The sequence below is a fragment of the Pipra filicauda genome, unplaced genomic scaffold, assembly GCF_003945595.2.
Source record: "Pipra filicauda isolate LSUMZ 115617 unplaced genomic scaffold, ASM394559v2 scaffold19_size4547281_pilon, whole genome shotgun sequence".
Lineage (NCBI taxonomy): Eukaryota > Metazoa > Chordata > Aves > Passeriformes > Pipridae > Pipra > Pipra filicauda.
Genome location: NW_024104309.1, coordinates 160920 through 179776, shown reverse-complemented (window position 1 = coordinate 179776; position 18857 = coordinate 160920). Strand labels below are relative to the sequence as shown.

The following is an 18857-nucleotide window of genomic DNA, read 5'->3' as shown; positions in this document are numbered from 1 at the left end:
TGCTTTTAATTCTGTTTACTGCTTCTTTTCATTTTTAGGCCTGTACTGGTATTGAAAATATTGATGAAGCTATAACGTTGCTTGAACAAAATAACTGGGATTTAGTGGTAAGTATTCTAAGAAAATGACTTCATAGATCAACCCCACGTAACAGTGACATGCCATCCTGCTGAGACAACTGGTAGCTTTATTTCAAATTTGGGTGTGTCTTTTATGGCTGGGGCAAGCAGGTTGTTGTGTGCAGACTGTTTCTGGTCTGTTAAAGCCTCATCACTAAGTAAACATTATTCTGGGTTGTACACCCTGATCTCTCTACCCTGGTCTGCTCTGGTTGTCTTCAGGCTATTTTGATTTCTTTCTTGTCCTCTAAATCCATGTTTCATATTGTGTTTAGTATCCTTTTAAAGGTATCATTTTTTAAGAAGTATTATTAAGGGTACCATTCTTAGAAGACTTCTTATGTATACACACATGGGATATTGAGGATTTAGGTGCCTTTGTAAGAAATGGAAGGTGAAACAACTTCTTCAATTTTTCATGTGCTTTTAGTTTAAAAATAAGATCATGGCTCTTCTATTGTTAGTGGATATGCAGAATTGAGTCAGATTATTAAAGCCATAACTTATTTAGATTTGGTGCTATCCAGACACCATTAAACACAAACAGAAAAACAACAAACATCCTAAAAAAGCTGTCATCTATTTTGTAACAAGGTTCAATGTGCAGAGAAATAGGAGGAAACTAATAAACCCAGGCAAAATAGTCTTAGATATTTTAAGACTCTGCATAGGATTAGTAAATAAAGAAACTACTAATTTTATTAAGATTTAAAAGTGTAAAAAAGAACAAACTTAATTAAAAAGCAAGTGATCTTCCTTCAAATATGATTTCATCCTTTTTATTTTTCTTTTTTTTTTCTTTCCCAAATGAACTTTGGACCAGTCCAAATTATCAGAAAGTTATCATTAAAAAATACTAGATTTTCCAAAATAGGCTATGGTGACAGTGTCAACTGTCTGCCACAGTGTATTTCCAGCATATTTTTTGGAATGTTCCCTAATGTTTTAGTAATTTCAAACTAAGTATCACAGAGGTTAGGGCGGGGTTTTAAATTGAGTTTGTTAGAATGAATATTGTGTTTCTTTTAAGGCAAAATGATTGAAATGACATATAGTATTGTAACCTATTGTAAAAAAAACCAATAAGTACTCACAACACTTGAACCTATGTGTTAAAATGAATACAGTCTTTATTTTGCAACATATCATGGTACAACCAAGAGTGAGACACCAGTGAGCAAAAGGGGAGTGCCTGTCATCAGTGGCTTCAGCCAGAAAAACCCAAGTGTGTGTTGACAGAGTGGTAGAGTTAAAACATCTTTTGTCATAGCAGTTTGTTGTAGCATGAGCTGGTTTGAAAACTAAAATGTTTACTGGAAGGCAAGGAATAGCCTTATGCATTCTGTTTGGGTTGTGAAGTTCCCAGTACAATACATTAAGTCAGCTGGATGTGGTTTTGGGGGATTTATAAATTGTCTCCTTTACAATAAATGCTCGCGGGTTGGGTTGAATGAGAGAACTGCAATGAAGAATGATCAGAACAAAAAAGTCTCTTCTGAGACTCCAGAATGAGCAGAAAGTAGAGTGAAATATCTAAAGCTATGACAATGGCTATGAGAATACCTTTAAATACTGAATTTTATTAGTGATTACTAAATGATCTAAAGTAGAATACGATGGGAAAAGAAGTAATGACCCAGAAGTGCCAGCTTAAAAAAGGCATAGGGAAAGTGAGAAAGGATGAAAAATTAGGGATGCAAGAGCTACTTGAGGAAAGTACATAAATATGGAAACTAAACAGAAGATGAATGAGAAGGGTGTCTGTGAAAAGGAAATGGTAAGTTGTGGAAAAAAAAAACCAGTACTGGAGAGAGTGTAAGTGAAGAAGATGCCCTAAGGGTCTGTCAGTAGTAGGACACTGGCTTCTTTTTGTTAAAAGCAGCCTTCTTGTGAAAAAGGGAGTGAAATCCAAATCATGCTAAACTAACAGGGAGATAGAAGCAGAAGAGTGAAGAAAGAGAAGATAAAAGAAATGTGATTGTAAGAAGAAAAGGAGTGCTGACTTGAGAGAATCAAACATCTCTGTTAGGCAAGGGATCTTAGCACTTCAAAAGTACTTGAAGAAAGGCTCAGGACCTATGAGAAATGTAGCATTTTTTGTTTTAGAATGAAAAATGTATGATCCGTATGTGGTGGTGGTTTTTTTGTGTGTATGTGTTAGGGATTTTTATACCTTTGATACAGCAGTGAAGTACAGATGCAGTGCCAAGAAACTGGGGAGGAGAGAAGGCTTTGTTTTAATTCAACCAAAAGGTCTTGGAGTTTTTTAGCTGAGATGGAAAATTTAAAAAATCCTTTTTTTTTTTTTTTGGCACTAAATATGTCATTCAATTCAGAACAAAACATTTTTTTTTATTTGTAAGGAAAACAAAACTTGTAGGACTTGGTTCACGGATTATGAAGAAAGTAGTGAAGTAGTGATGATTTTGGGGGGGGGGGTCCTCCATCATCCTTTGGCTCTCAGTAGGTAAATAGGAAGAACATCATCTCTGTCATCTCTAATTTCACTTTGTTTGTGCATCTGATTCAGAGGGTTTTAAACATGGATTCCTTTACTTCCATGATGTTGGAAGTAAAATCAGAGCTCAGTGTTTGATCAGGAAATCTTCTGTGAGAGATCCAGTATAGTAAGAAGTAGAAAGCTGAGCAATCCTTTGTCAACCAAAGTTCAGGGGCACTCTTGCAGCAATAGGGGGAAAACCCAAAAACATAAGTTAAGGAAGTTCTTATCTTGAACAGATTGCTTGCTTGCTTTTCATTCAGGCTGTCTATATCTCAATTCCATTTTCCTGTTTGGGGAAAAAAGCCACGCACTATCAGAGGCTGTGCAGGGGACCCAGGTTGAAGAATCCCTTGGGCACCTGTTGCTTCTTGAACTCTTTGACACTCAGCTCAAGGGCATTGTTATTTCTCTGGGACTTCAGCCAAAACAACCAAGAGCAAGCAGTCCTGGGGAGTTGGAAAGCAGAAGGATCCCAAACAGAAACAGGGAAGTAGTACTGACATGGGCTGACAGAGAAGTACATCAGAATGCAGAGAGAGAGCAGAGGTTATAAAGTTCACAAAACAAGTTTCTTATGTTGTGCTACAAGTATTACGTGTTTGTGTAAGCTTTTCTAAGGATTACTTTGTTTGCACTGAAGCTATATTCCTGCTGCTTATTTTATCCATACTTTTTTGCCCCCCGGTCTTGCTAGATTTTAGTATTAAGGTTTAAAATGTCACCAGTGTCTTTACTATTATTTGAGTGTTACTGTGTTTGGTATCTTTTTGTTTTTGTTTTACCCTTAAGCAAAGCCAAACCTGGGTTAAGTGAAAGGAACTCCTTTCTTGGTTTAGTTTTTCTAATAACCACTTTTTTTTTTTTTAAATTAAGAATCAGAGTTCCATTTTCTTTTTGGCTTAGAACTGAAACATCGGCTTCCTATTTTTGAACTTTTAAAGATTACTCACCCCCAATTAGAAGTCTTCACCCATATTCCTCTATACGGGATACTCTTAAGACAGGATAAGTTGCCATTAATTTATCTTCAACTTGGTACTAAATAAACTGGATTTAAATGTCTCATTGTTGTATTTGTTTTATAGTGTTCAAATCATGTTTGTAGCTGTTTGAAGCAGTATAGCAAACTGTATTTCATAAAATGTTTGGTTGCTTGGCATTGTTTAAGTGCTTAAAATCAAATAGACCGTAAGAGTGCTGCAGAGGAATTCATATGTGGTAACAGTGTATGAATTGCTTGGTGGGATCATGAAGTCTAATTTTGCCAATAATTAGTTCCCCTTTGTTGCATGTGACTTGGCCTTTGTGGTGGTCTGCTGCATATAGAACAGCTTAGGGTTTTTCTGTGTTAGAACACTGTAGCCTAATTACAGGGCTTATTATAGGTCGGGCAACGAAATGTTTCAGATGTTCTGTGAGATACAGAAGATCAACATAGATAATATAATGATTTCTTCAAGCATTCATCTTTATGGAACTGTTCTCCTGTGAATGGATCCAGCTCTCTTAAGCTTACAGGGTTGCTGATATGTTATTTCCTGAGTGTCATTTCTTTCAGCTCTATTAATTTGCAGTAATTTTTAACGTCTGAGAAAGCAGAAGTTAGGAATTTCTGTCCGTTGTAAAGTCTGATGGTTTCACAGCTTGCCCATTTAAACTCCGATCTTCTGTTTTCGCATGTGAAGGTAAAAATTATGGTATAAATATATCTTAAACTTTGTGTAAAAAACAATAAAATAAAAGTGTGAAAAATACCACCTATGTGTCTGTTGCAATGATGACGGTACATGTTTAAAGGAGATGACCTGTTAGTGTGTCTACGTGACCTCATGTAGTGTGGACCATCTGTGAGGTTATCTCACAGATGATATCTCTTTGCTGTCCTGAAATCCAGTGCTTGCATCTGTGCATGAGGCTTGGTCTGCTCTGCCTTTCACAGATTTAATGAAAAACTCAAGTCCTTCATATGTAGCATGACTTTATATTCTGTACTGGTAATCAGAACAGGATTTTTGAATGAAAAGCAAGTATTCACCACACTTAATTTTCTACTTTTTCCAAGGTGACCGTTTCTATTGTTACTCCTGATCACTGGTTTAAAATTATTTTTATTTCATGTCTTTTCCAATAGACATTGTAATGTAGGTACCGTTTAACATTGCTTTAAGAAGAAAATAAAGTTCATCAAAATAACAGAGGAGAGGGGTGTTTGTTATCCCATGTTCACTTCGTTTGTAAATGTGTGTATAATGATTATATGTATAAAAAAAATCCGTTTTTTATTTTCAAAATGACCTTTGTGCCTTCCTGCTGTACTTGGCTTGGTTGTTCTGTATTCTGGTAGGGAATCAAAGCACAGTATAACTTCAGTGAAACCACCAGCTTAGTGCACCTGGAGATGTGATGACTTGCAGTTCCTGTCATACTCTGGTTCAAGAATCAGTTGACAAAAGGCAATTCTGTACCTTTGAAAAAGAAATTATATATTTGGAATACATTTTTAAATAAAGCTTCAGCTCTCAACTATAGTTTTTAATTTTGAATGGATAACTTACACAGTGTATGAGGGCTTTTTGCATCTTGCTTGTAAACTTCTTGAAGAATAGTTCCTATTGGTCAGACAAGTTGTTTTTTTTTTACTGTAAGTACTAATTTTGTATATATTTTCTTCTTTGTAATGTCTTTTGGAAAAAGTAACAAACAAAAACAACAAAAAAAATTGAACTGAGTAAAATGAGGTAGGACATGGCAATTTTTCTTTTTTATTTCTCTTGGAGGTGCCCATTTAGGTGGGATTCCTAGCAAAAAATGGGCCATTGGGTCTTGACAGTTATCAACAATCTGTTATTTGTATCTCTTACTGCTTTCTAACCATTACCTTAATTCTGTTTACAGCATGTAGCAAATTTCAGTCCAAGTTGGTAAAACCAATACACTGACTATGTCTTCTGTCTCTTTTTCTCTCTGGTTTGCCCCGCTGCAACTTTGATGTGGTATCTCTCTGTATGATTTTTTTATTGATTGGAATTAGCCTGCCTCCAGAAACTAGGTGATTAATTTAAGTTTGGCACACGGCCATTTCTTTTCCTTAAATGTGAGACAGTGTTGTCATATGTTTAGCAGCTCTCTTGTTTCCTTGCAAGCAGGCTGTGTTTCAGTGGCTGGGAACCAGGACTTCACATCATGGTGATCATGTTCATCACATTTTACCTTGTGTTCTAGTGAGAAGTTCAGGGTTTATTCCTCTCATTAAGACTAGATCTGAGGGATTTTCCCTGTGAGGAACACGGGCTTGTCTGTGCCTTAATAACATTCTCCCCGTGGCCAAATAAACAGTCACATCTGCCTGTGGGAAGCAGAGGTTTGTATCCCAATATTTTTTTAAGGAGCTTTTAATGTCTTCTTTTAGGACATGTGTTCTCTTGTGGATCTTGGTGTCCTGTGGAACATGTTATTGTCAGCTCAGATAGTTTATGGCCCCTGTTACAGCAGCGAGTTGCCTGTACAGCATTCACAACCCTGCTGCCAGCAGAGCAAAGGGAGAAGGAAGGTCTGAGTTAGGTAGTCACAAGTAGTGTTGGTGGATGGGCACCCCACTGGTGGAGGTGTCCCGTGGGCAGGGTGCCTGTTCTCCAGGAAATACAGGAGTTGCAGGTTTCTTGTGCGTCCAACTGCAGCCTTAATCTCTCCTGGTAGGACACAGTTGTATGTGGACTTTTCTTTCGCAAAGGACTGTAGAAATCCCTTTTGGAAGTCTTTAATATATTTTTTTGTTAACTTAGGGATCCCTACTTGCAAAAATTGTTGTATTTCTCATTCTCTATATTTCCAGCTTTTTGCAGTTTCCAAAGGGACATTTCTGTGTCTTTGAGTAAGCTCAGATGCATGCTGTATATTTTACCCAGCTGGGTGGTAGCAAAGATGACTAGCTAATTCTTAAAAACAACATGAGTATTAAATTAATTGTATTTGTTAACTTTCAAATGCCTTAATCTCAGGTAAAACAGATGTTTTCTTTTCATGTATTTTCTGCATCGAAGACTATATGAAATATGCAGATCTATAGGGAGTCGTAATCACAGTATGGCTTTCCATGGTATGCACATTCATCTATTAAAAAAACAAACCCCTAAAACCCACCATTAATACATGTGAGGAGATTAAAATTCTTTACTTGCAGAATGCAAAACAAGTGTGCTGCTTTGTCAGCTCAGTAAAGTGCTTCAAGGAAGGAAGATTACCTCTGCTAGCAGCAAGGTAGCCCAGTCTTTGTGATCTTACCAAAACCAAACTGCTGATTTCTGAGACTTTTAATAACAGCAGTAGTTGATACTTCAAGAGATGCAGGGAAGTGTTCAATATGTTGCCATTGTGACAGTCATTTCATGTGACTTTGACCAGAGCAGAGATTGCAGCTGATCCTGTTGTGTCCTGTGTAAAAGTTTGATTGAAGACTGTTTGAAACAGTAGAATCACGACTTTAAATGTGTTTTCTTTAGTGCTGTTTCATATATGCTTTGTAGTTTTGATTCATCAGAATTCATCACACTGATGATTGAAAGAAGGTGTATAACTTTCCCATAGGGTAAAACTGGTATAACCTTCTGGATGAAAACCCTTTGGTTCCTATTAAACTGGAATAATTCTTCAGCCTCTATGAAGAAATCTGTATCTTTTACCCCTTCACAGTTTTAGCAAATATAGTACTTAACTTGCAATAGAGTAGATAATTTTCTAGACATGGAGGAGATTATGTTAATGTAAAATAGTTTATTTTGTTTCATAACTATTGACTGTAATTTTTCTAATGGGAAAAAACCTGCTTTATTCATGGAAGGATAACAAAGAGATTGAGATTGTGTTTTATGGCTGTATTTTTCTGCTGTGATGATGCATATGAAATTTTAATTCTCATTCTGGTCAAAAAGTGAGTTGGAGAAGATTTTTAGGTAAAACTTTGCAGTCAATAAGTAAAAAGTAAGATCTCTCTCTCTCCTTTTCAAATAAAAGATGGAATTTAGTTACTTATAAAATGAGCTCCTTTACTTAAGTTTTTCTTGCATAGTGATCAAACAAGCCAGAGGACTAATAAAATTAGACTTCTGTTGTTAGCAAAAGACTCTTATTTCTTGTAATAGAGAGTTTTGTGTTCTGCAAATAAAAAAAAGGCAGCACCTGAGATCCCAGTAGTGCCTGGTAGTATTATTGTAGCTCCACATATGTATCACCCACCTGCCTTAGGTTTTACAAATACTTGTTTTCAGAGGCTGCTACCTCTGTATTGGTAGTTTCTATGAAGATTGCTTAGCATTAGTTTGTCCTGCAATATTCAAATTTAAGAACAAATTTCTAGAATATATTACTAGCGAAGTGGCAGGTGTGAGGTATCTGTAGTTTATTACTCTGAGTAGTTGAACTGAAAATTGCACACATCTTATAAACATGTGTTTGACAAGTGTTTAGTCTGTCATTGAATCATGCTGGGACTGTGTGAGTAGGAAAAATCTAAGTAAATTATTGAAGAACCAGCATCTGTGCCAATGCTGTGACTGTTGTGAGGTAACTATCCCCAACCTGTGCATTTTAGTGTTGCCATTCAAATTTACATAAAATAATCAGGAGAGGGGTAGAAATGTGGGTTCAGTACACAGGTATTTTTTCAGGCATAGCCTTTGATTTATCTGACTTTGCTGCTGTCTAGTTTAATGTTTTAAGGAGTAAAAAAATATGTTTTGATATTAAGCAGAAGCACTCCTTTCTGTTAAGTTAGAAGGTGAAGCAGTGTTAGGGTCAAAGTTTGTGACATAATGACTAAAACCAAGGTACATGTATGTGTGTCAAAGTGGCAGACACCTCATGGTCTACTCTCCCTTTCAAGATGAATGAAATTTGAGTGGGTAATTCAAAGTAGCTTATTTTCCTTTATTGCTGCTGATATAGAGTCTCAGCTCAGGTAGGTGCAGATCCCTAAGCTTCTTATAAATCTGGACATGTTCTTTACTTTCATTATGCTGGGAAAATACATTGAGTTATGAATTTATTATTGAGATTGCACTTTGTTTGAGGAATTAGACAGTGACAATATAAAATTAAGGAACTGTGCAAAATGTAGGGTTTTTTCTCTCTCAGAATTATAGAAGTATATCTTAACTGTTGAAAGGCTTCCTAGTGCATTTAGGCATGTTGTAGGAGTGACAGGAAAAAATTTGCTGAAGCCACCAAAGAAGTAGGGAGAAATGGGAAACCACATCTAGAGTGCTAATTGTGAACTATTTCAACGCGTGCTCTCTTGCTGATGAAGTGAATCATCTGTATGAATGTATTCATGTGGCATTTTTTGATGAAATGTTAATTTTTTGCTTTATTAGCAATTCTATTGTTTTGCAGCTTTTCATGAAGTATATTTGTTGTAAAGAAAACAGGCTGAAATAAAGCAGAATGCATAGAAGACATTTCATTGTAGTTCAATTACAGTTTTTGGTTAAATTTTAACCACGATGGGGACAAATGTTGGCATTCTGTGTAAACTTTGTGGGTGTAACTTCACGTCTAGCACTTGGAAATACTTTCGAGACTTGCAAAGCTGGGAAAAAGCCAGCAAGTACAACACAAGCTACAGGAAAAAGCTGACTCATTCCTTTGCCTTGAAAAGCCTGCCAAAAATAACAAAGGTAGAGGTTGCTTCTCTTACTACTGGGGCACAATTAGTAATTTTATTATTGAAATATTATTGAATTTATTTAAAAATCCAAACCAAATAATATTTTTTATAACTGAAACTCACAGCAGTCAGTTTTTTGTTAAAGTAATGGTTTCAAAGTGGTTGTGTGTGTAGGAAGGCGATAGTGTATCTTGTTTGTAAAAAGCCTCTGGTCTAAAGTAATTGGTATTTCTAAAGAAGGTTTCATGGAATTTCTTGTTTAGAATAACACAGCTCAAACTTGCCTGTAACAGGCGAGATTTGGTAGTTGCTTAAAGCTGCTCAGAAGCCACATTTTCCTGCTTGGGAATCTCACAGTCTGATCTCGATGTCTTGGAGCAGAAAGAAGTGATGGTATTACAGCTGGTTTCAGTAAACCTTTATTGTATTAATCCAGATTGACTACAGTATTTGACTAATATTTACAGTATGTTTTTGTCAGCACCAGTTGGTGAAACTTCTGCTGCTTATTCTGGAACTTTCTACTTTTTTTGTTTTATTGTTGTTAATTGATGGCAAGAAAAATCTGTGTGTGGTTTTACTCTATCTGGTTTCCCAAAGTCACAGTATCAGCAGGTCAGAACAAATGTGATTAGGGGAAGCATTATTTCAAAGCATTTACTGTTGTTACTGCAATATATGCATGTAGCAGAGCCCTGTGAGTTAGTTTCATTATAAGAAATGCTTCTGTGCTCAAAAGGAACTAATAAATCTTTGCACTTCTCCTGTTTTGCTTTGCCGTTGTGTATGAAAGTGTGTTCCTTTGTCATGCAGATTTATGGTTTGGAAGCAGTTTGAAACTCACTTTTGCTTTTTAGGTCTTTTCATGGATGCTTTGTCTCATTAATGCTTTCCTTTATGCCTTATCATTTAATTATTTGGTTTTCCTCTCTGGATAACATTTGTTCAGTTTTGGGTTTTGTTTCCTTTTTTTTTTTTTTTTTTAAGCTCGCAATTGTAGAAGGCATTTTGAGTTCTGTCATCCATTTATTTTGTTTGAATGCCAAATAAAAAGTGTATTTTAAATCTTTAGGATAAGAAATTTATCAACAAAAGCAACAAAATTAAAGTAAGAATACTCTATGTCAGGGATAATATCACATTTAGCCCAAATTAGGAGTAGAATTATTTGCAGTGGAATGACAATTATAAACAGAGTAATTTTAGTGACCCTTTCTGTGCTGTCGAAATATAAAATAGAAAGGATAAGAAATAATTTTTCTAGTATATTATAGATTGCTTAATGAGGGTTTTTTGGTATATTTCATTACACTTTTAGCTTTAAAAAAAAAAGTTTAATTTGCTGAAATTCAGCAAATCTTGAGTGATCCTCAAGCAGGATGGATTGATAGCACAGCTGAATACTGGCTGATATGTCCAAAATATAACAGTTAGAATCTTTTTTTTCCTACAGAACTCAAAACCACAGTATGTTTGTCTTGTGTGTCATCTCACCCTCTGTAGTGAGGTTTTGCATGTAGGTTTTGGTTATATTCACTTGTGTAATCAGAGAAATAAATCTAAGATTAAATGCTGAAAGGGTCAGGCCAAAGATAAAAACAGGTTTTTCTTTGTTTTGTAGTGTGAAACATCAAAATGACCATTTTTTGGTTATATTTTAAAATACAGTCCTACCAGCCGCTGGCACCTCTTCCTCTTAAGACAATGAACTCTCTTTCCTTCTGCTGATGTAGAAAACAGCTTGGGGTGAACTTTCTGAATTTGTGGTTTGAGAGAAATTGTTTTTATATCAAGGAGATGTTAAATATATAATAGGAAGAAGAGGCAAAATAAACAGGAAAGACACAAAATGCAGAACTTTGTTTTTAGCTTACCAGGCATCTTAAACCGAAAGTAAAATCTGAGTTTGTGGCATTTAGGGAAGAATGCAGATTTTTGAAAGTCATAATAAATGAGTCCCCTCATCTAAGAAAGCTCTTACTGAATTTCATAGAAGTAATTAAATATATGGTTTACGAGGCTATTGCATTAAGTTGAATGCAAAGAAAAATTATAAAGGCTATAAATCCGAATGTGTCAGACCTACAGAAAATTGGAGGATTGGAAGAAAACACCACATGAGCAAGTGACTCCGTTATATTTCCCTGTGACTTTCTGAAGCAGTTGATGCTGTTTGGTTGGACATCCATGGATTTTGGATTAAGTCATCTGCTGTGGCTGTTCTTATTACCCTATGCCTCTGTCTCATTTGGATATTGTGTTTGTTTAATGTAAACCTTCTCAATTTTTAGCTAAACAAATGTAAAGCTCTGCGTGGGCTTTATTAAGTAGACTCAAGTGGTCTTACTTGCTGAATTCACTCAAACCTAAATAAGGCTTCTGGAATTCTGTGCCAGCAGCTTGTGCTGGTTGTGTTAAGATGAAATGATTATTTATCTCAGTGAAACTCATGCACTCTCATGTCCATGGTATTTACATTTCTGTAGCCTCTTCCTCTGAAAGGATTGTTCTTCCAGCATTGTGCAGCTCGAATTTGCTTTCTTCTTTTGCTTAGAGATGTGTTTTCTAGTATCAGTTTGGAAAGTTGATCTTGCATTGTGCTTTGTAAAAGCTCTTGCTCCACATTGGGGTAGAGGTTTGAATTTGAAGAGGAAAATTTTAAAGGGTCTGTATCTAGGCTAGGGTCTGGAAAGCCATTCTGTGGTATGGAGAGTTGGAAAGGAGAGAGGAGGAACAAGAGGTGGCCACCGAGGAAGAGTTCCATCCTCACCCATTGCAGAAGCCTTTAACTGAGCTTTTGCCTGGGCCTGATTTTAATTGTTAAGATAATTCATCTAAACATCACTTCTAAATTTTGGAAATTTAAAAATTAACTCCCATCTGTAGTCCATGAAGAGGAAGGAATCCCCTGCCTTGTATATCACTATATGTATATATACATGTAGACCTCAGCATGTAAATAATATGATTGGCAAATCCAGTCCTTCTTCAAACTTTGTGATAACCACCGAGTATTTACAACTTGTGAGTTTAATGTTTGTACTATCTAAAATACTGCAATTTGTTGATAAATTTTCATAGGACCCTCATTGCCTGGGATGAGCATCACTGTAAGATGTGCCTAATTGCTTTTAAATGGTTAACACTGTAATTGTGTATTTTAAGAGAAGTCATCAGCATTCTTGCTTCATTGTTGCTGTTTTCGCTCTAACACTGTTTTGTACTCATAAAAGATAGTCACATTTAATCAGAACTGACTAACGTGTGTAAGTTAATATTCCCTTGAGGAAAAGTTCTAAATTTCACAGTTTGCTTCACAGTGTTCTTTAGTCACTTAAATAATTTCAGTTTGTTTACAGAATACCACAGAATTTTGGGTTGCCCAAACAGTTAAGGAATTCGGTAACCTTTCCTTAACCCTATTGCTTTTTGTTTCCTGCAAACATAGGGAAGAAAAAAGTTGAATATGTTTTGATATTGTTATTTGAAAGTGTGCTGCTGAAACAAACACAAAAAAAATATTGTTACTTTGAACCTTTGTAATGAGCATTTGTCAGTCCAGTATTATATCATGTTCCTGTCTTACTGTTCATTAAAAAAACCCCAAGATTCACAGGCATGTTTACCAAGATACACTCTTGGATGATGAAGTCACAGAGTGCTTGAGTTGGGAAGTTGTTTCTGGATGCTGGTCTGGTCCAAAGCAGGTCCAATTAAGTCAGGTTATGCAGTGCCTAATGAATTCTTAAATAAGCTGTTCCAATTCCTGAATATATGATTCATGTCCATAAACATAATGCATAAATCAAGAATAGCTAAATTCGGCTTACAATTTCCTAAAATAAATGGTAGGCCTGGTAGTTGTTTGAGTGTTGTGTGTTATGGTAGAATTTGCCTATGTGTAGTACTGAGACACACCTGAGATTCTTGGCTTTGGGAAAAATCTTCTGAAGCCTCTATAATTTTCCATTTAAGGTGAACTTCACTCATTAAATAGTGATAGTATTTGAACAGGCAGATACTGTCGAGGCTGTGGTACCTCATATCCAGCAATGACCCTCGTGGACACACGGTGGGTTCTCCCACAGCATATGCATGGAATGCCACTTGCACTCTCAGCAACAGGTTACTGGGAACTGAAGATCCAGACATGGTATCTTTCTATTTAATAACCCATGAAGAGATTTTGCACTGGTTATTAAAATTGTTTCAAGCGTAATACCCCCTTTTAATTGCTATAAATTAGTCACAGAGGCTGGTGATCAAAGATACGTGTTTGGAGAGACAAAAAATGTGATATCTTTGAAGGTTTGCATAACCATAGAGATGTGATCCTCTCTCAAAGGGGACTGACACTGGGGAAGAACAGCCTGGAACACATCCTGCCTTAGTAACGTGTTCTTGTTTTAATTTTTTTTTGTAATAGACACAACCTTCTCCCAGTGAAATTCTAAAGCAGATGGTTGTTCCTTTTTCTTTTTTTTGTTGCAGGGCCCACTTATAGCTGTCTTGTAAGAACATGGATATTTAATATTTATGCAGTATGTACATATGCACTGCTACCATTTGTTGTTTACACCATTTTAGTCTTCCATCTTGCTTAACAAACAGTGTCCAGACTCTTTAGTTTTACAGTGTGGTTAATAGAGGTCTTTCCATCAAAAGAGTACATAATACTGGTGCTGATTTTTTTTCTGCTGTGCCCCTTAAATGTCATCAAGTTTACAAAACTAGGGACATGAACAAGTGAGTTATTCAGTTTTAAAGAAAATAGCTTGGAGCCTCTATCATATTTAACCCCTCTAAGCAGGCTCAGAAGAAGTTTGAGCCGATTTAATCCTCTTGAGACAAGAGCTTTGACAGAAGTGTGGAAATGCCACACTGCGTTATTTCTTTATAGCTGAAGCAGCTCCTTTTTTGTGAGTAAAGAGAACTCTCTTGTGCCAGCAGATCATTATTAGTGTAGGTTCTGTGGTACAAAACCTGTATTTGCTCTCTGTGTCTTAGAGATGCAAAATAAAGGATAATTTTACCTTTCAACTAACATTATCTGTTGGTTGACAGAAATTAAATGTATGTTGCTGAAGAGTATGGGAGGGGGAAGCCAATCCTGAAAAACCCAAATAAACCAAAACCTCCTACTCTTTCCTGGAGGTTTATTAGATGAACACGATCAAGAGCTATGTATGACTGCAAAAACCACAATGATGATAAATGAGACACATTGTTAAAAAGAAACCACTGATTATTGCCATGCACGGTGGATAAGCTGATTTAAAAACTGATCTGGTAGGGAACTTTGTTTTCCCTGTAATTTGATACAGCCTCATGGGTTGTTGCTGTAGCTTATAGATACATCTGACCTTTTCCTTCTCTGCTTTTTTTATTATTAATTATGCAATATTTGTTACTAAATGCATGATCTTATTGCAATATCATAATAATTTAGCTGAGTTCAGCAATAAAGCCTTTTGACTTTATGTAGCCTTAATTTTTAATGGAAATTGTAAAAAATCATGTTTATATATTTGGAGGAAAAGAAACCATAGCATTTAAATCTTGATTACATCTATTTTTGTCTTTATTAAGCACTTACTTAAGCTACATTTTTTAATGTCAGTTTGTAAAAATGATGCTGATAGATGAGGAGTGTTAGTAGTTCGGTGGCAGTATATGACTTTGTCCTCCTGGAGTACCAGGGGATCTATGAGCTTCTAAACATCAGTGTTCTCTTCTCCATCGGGGACTGGACACTCATTCACCAGGTGTTCTGGCCACCAGGACAGGTATATCTGACACACAAGGATATTAGAAATTGTGATAGTAGAAACGCATGAATTGCTGCTGGTAGAGGAGAAAATAAGAGATTAGTGGGATGCTCCAAGCTCTCTTTAATCGCGCTGTTAAACCTAACAAATATGTACCTGTGAACTCAACATGTGATTATAAAGATTGTCACAGAGAGAAATAGAATTAGTCTTTTGAAGTCTGTTTTTTTCCTCCTCTCTAGATTTTTTTTTTTTTTAAATTTTTCTCATTCCCTGCCAAATTCCCTCCCGTGCTATTCCACCTTGTCTGCTCCCTGCTGTGCTAGGATTAAAAGCCTGAAGTTAGGTGGGGTTCTGACGTCTTTGCTCCTGTGTCTTCTAGCAATAGTCAGAACAAAGTTTAATCAGCTGAGGAGCAAGTGTGTAAGTCACCTTCACCAGCTCACATGGAGTCACTCTAAGTGCTCCTCAAATCTGAAAAATCCTAGCAAGGAAATGCTTTTAAACACTTTTTTGGTGGTTTGAAGCAGTCTGCAATAAGTTGGCTTCAAAATACTGTTTAAGAGAGTCTTACTTATTTTCCAAGCTTTTCCCTCATCCTGATATAATTTCAAAGTTTATACAAACTACTGTAGCATCAGATGTGCTGGAAATTAACTTTCTGCAACACAGAATGGAGCAATGCTACAAGAGATTTAGCAGAAATTTTGTCAGAATTAGGGTTTTGAACTTGCAACTGGGGTATGTTGTGACTATTTAAAAATATAATGTGTTCTAATATAAGATGGAATTCATTAGGATATTTTTATAGTTAATAACCCTGTAATTTCCAGTAAGACCAAACCTGAATGCAGATGGCCAGGTTTGTACTTACACAAGTAATATTTTGTTTATTCTGGTGATCTGGACAGCATGGCACGGTATTTAACTGCATAAACCTTACTTAAAAAATACTTCCTCTTCTACCTGAAGATTGTTTGAATTTTGGGGGTGGTCATTTCTGTGATTCCCTGGCGCAGGAGTGCTCCGAGGGGGGGCCGGGCAGTGTCTGTGTGTGTGAGCTGGGGGGAAGGCGTGGGTGGGGTGGAGCCCCGTGGGGCTGTTTGCGCCCACTGCAGCAGTTTGGGAGCACACGAGGCTGGCAACACGCGGTGTGTGTGCAGCTGGGCAGCTTTATGGGTTTGTGCAGGCCTGATACGTCTGGGAAACGTAATATTTTCTGTGTACGTGCTGTCTGGCTGCCCTGGCCCTGCACAGTTGGCTCAGTGTGTTTGAGAGCAGCGTGTCCAAGGTGTGTGAGTAGCAAGTGTACAGAGTGTTATATTGACTGAGCGTGGGCCAGGCAGTTTATTCCCATGCATTCCACCTGGGAAACCCATCACAATCATGCAGGAGTCTGAGCTTCAGTTCCTGTTTATTTGCACTTAGATGTGGGGTTTGTTTTATGCAGATACTGTAATGCCAATATTGTTTACCAAGAATACTCATTGAATGGAGAGCATTTCAGGGCATATTTTGAAGCAAGTTGATCACACTTTAAAACACATTATATAAGTTCTGGTGTATTTTTGTTGTTCTGTATGCTTGACTCAAAATCTGTTTTCTGTTCTCAGGCAGCTATAAATGGTGTTATACCACAAGAAAATGGCATTCTGCAAAGGTAAGCACACAGGACTGGAGTATTACTTGCAGAGAGTGATGCTGGGTAACAGTCACATTTTTTTCTTCCTGAATTCTAAGATGATGTAATTCTCCTTTTAAAGCTGTTTCTGGAGCCACAAATTCTATTCGTGGCAAAACTGACTTAACATTCAATTTTTCCCGTATTGGTGGAGGACTAGCTCGAACATCTATTCAGATTAATTTTTATTTTGAATTCACTGGTTGCTGGGTCACTCTGTGTAGGGTTCTCTCTACTGAGTCTGGATATTGGTATGCTTCTGGCTAAGTATTTTCTTTTCCCTTGTGCATTTTTAAAGGTATTGATATTCCATGCTTCCCTGTTCTTGGCCAAAAGTGTTTGTATTTTCATAGGTTTTTTTTTTATTTTTCTTGTATTGAATTACAGGCAGCAGAAGCTGCGATAGATAAAGTAAGGTTGTTCCTTTCTAAAAGTAGGTTTACTGATTTTCTTTCAGTTTCTGAATTAAATTTTGGCTTGTATACTCATGCTTGGATGTCTTGAAGTCACTGAAGCTTGATCTTCTAAGTGCTGATGAGGCAATTGAAAACAGCAGAACAGGAATTGAGCTACCTGAGAGAGACAGTAAAGTAGTGTTTAAAAATTTGTTCAGAAAAGTACTTAATGTACTATTATAAAAAGTTTAATGATGGCAGAAGATATATAATGTAGGTAAATTGCTGGTTTGATGTGTGTGTCAATACTTACTAAAGCTATCATTAAATAGAGTCAGTTTTTGATTGAGGATAAAACTTTATTTGCTCAGTTAAGTTACTAAATATATAATTACTGTAAGGCCTACTTAGTCAATTTGAGACCAAATCTTTGTTGTACTGAGCACTTTTTCTACCTATGTTAATAAGTCCTGACCTTAAAACATTTCTGTCCAAAATACCAGAATGTTTGATTGGATGAAAGAAACTGGGGAGTAGCTGTAATAGTTCTGCCAGACTTGGATAACATGCTGGTCCAGTGTCCACTTACAGCATTGTTCCACAGTAATTCGTCAATTTTTAGAAATGAGTAGATAGTCAAATGTGTTCCAAATGTTTTTTTTTTTTCCCTTCCAATGGAAGTGGTTTAAAGGGAGGCTTGGTAGGCTTAAAGCCTGGTTTCCGGTGGTTTTCATACGAGGCTTATTTTACTGATGTGAGGCTTTTTGTGTTCCATTAGAGGTTGACAGTCAGATATATAGGATGTCTTTTATGGTGGAATCAAATAGAATTAATAACTGGACTTGAAGTAAGTTAATTTATTGAAGTGAAAAAAGCACGTTTGGTTTTACAATCCAGTCTGCAGAATTGGGATACTCATTGCTTCTTGTGTCTATTAACAAAATGGTTATAGTACTTAATTCATAGTTGGCCATCAGATTTAAGACAGTGACCCATCACTCGGTATTTATACTTTTTTAAATCCTGAAAATAAGACTGTTTCTTGTACTCTTTAGACTTTTGGGCCTTTGACTTTTGAGCTGTGGGTCTTTGTAGCTGGGAGTTCATCCTTCTGAGCCTGCTGATGTGAGAAGTGAAGGAGCTCCTTGTTTTACAAGCATAACATGTTTTTTTGTTTCAAATGTGTAAGGCACAATAATGGGGTTTGCAATAGCTGTGACATGCATTGCCATCCACATTTGCACTTTTTAAAAGTTCAGGTCTTCTCTAGATGACAGATTTGACTTTCTGTATGAAGCATTTCCATTGAGAGATCTCATGGTATCTTCAAGAGGGATAGAAGGCATTTTTCAAATAAGTTCTGTTAAAGAATGGAAACGAGGCAAGCTGTGTTTCAGCATTTCCTAAATCCTTCCTTGCTTGGCTTCCATTCCTTCAGTGCAGACCTTTTCTTGTCTTGCATCCACCATCATGATATCTTGTAACTGCTCAGCACAGGTGATCTTCCTGGTAAGAACATCTAAAAGGCAAAGCTTTACACTTATCAAATGAAATGCCAATTTTGATATGGTCATAATCCTTCTCAAGATAATTCTGGTATTAATTACATAATGATTTTTAGACTGAAATACTTGCTTAAATGCTTGTTTGTCATCCATGCTGATCTCCTTCTAGCACTTCTGAGTCCTGAAACGTTAATGTTGCTGATATGAAAGTTGTTTTCGAATTAC

General features: G+C 36.5%; 1 protein-coding gene across 2 annotated transcripts in view; it reads left to right on the top strand.

Annotated features, from left to right (window-relative positions):
• The window catches only part of FAF1 (Fas associated factor 1), a 157035-nt gene that overhangs the window by 17212 nt on the left and 120966 nt on the right, over positions 1 to 18857 (top strand). For both annotated transcript variants that reach the window (XM_027739417.2, XM_039380602.1), the window contains exons 2-3: positions 39 to 107; positions 16665 to 16711. In XM_027739417.2, the coding sequence (XP_027595218.1) occupies positions 39 to 107; positions 16665 to 16711 (116 nt within the window). The remainder of the gene's footprint in view (positions 1 to 38; positions 108 to 16664; positions 16712 to 18857) is intronic.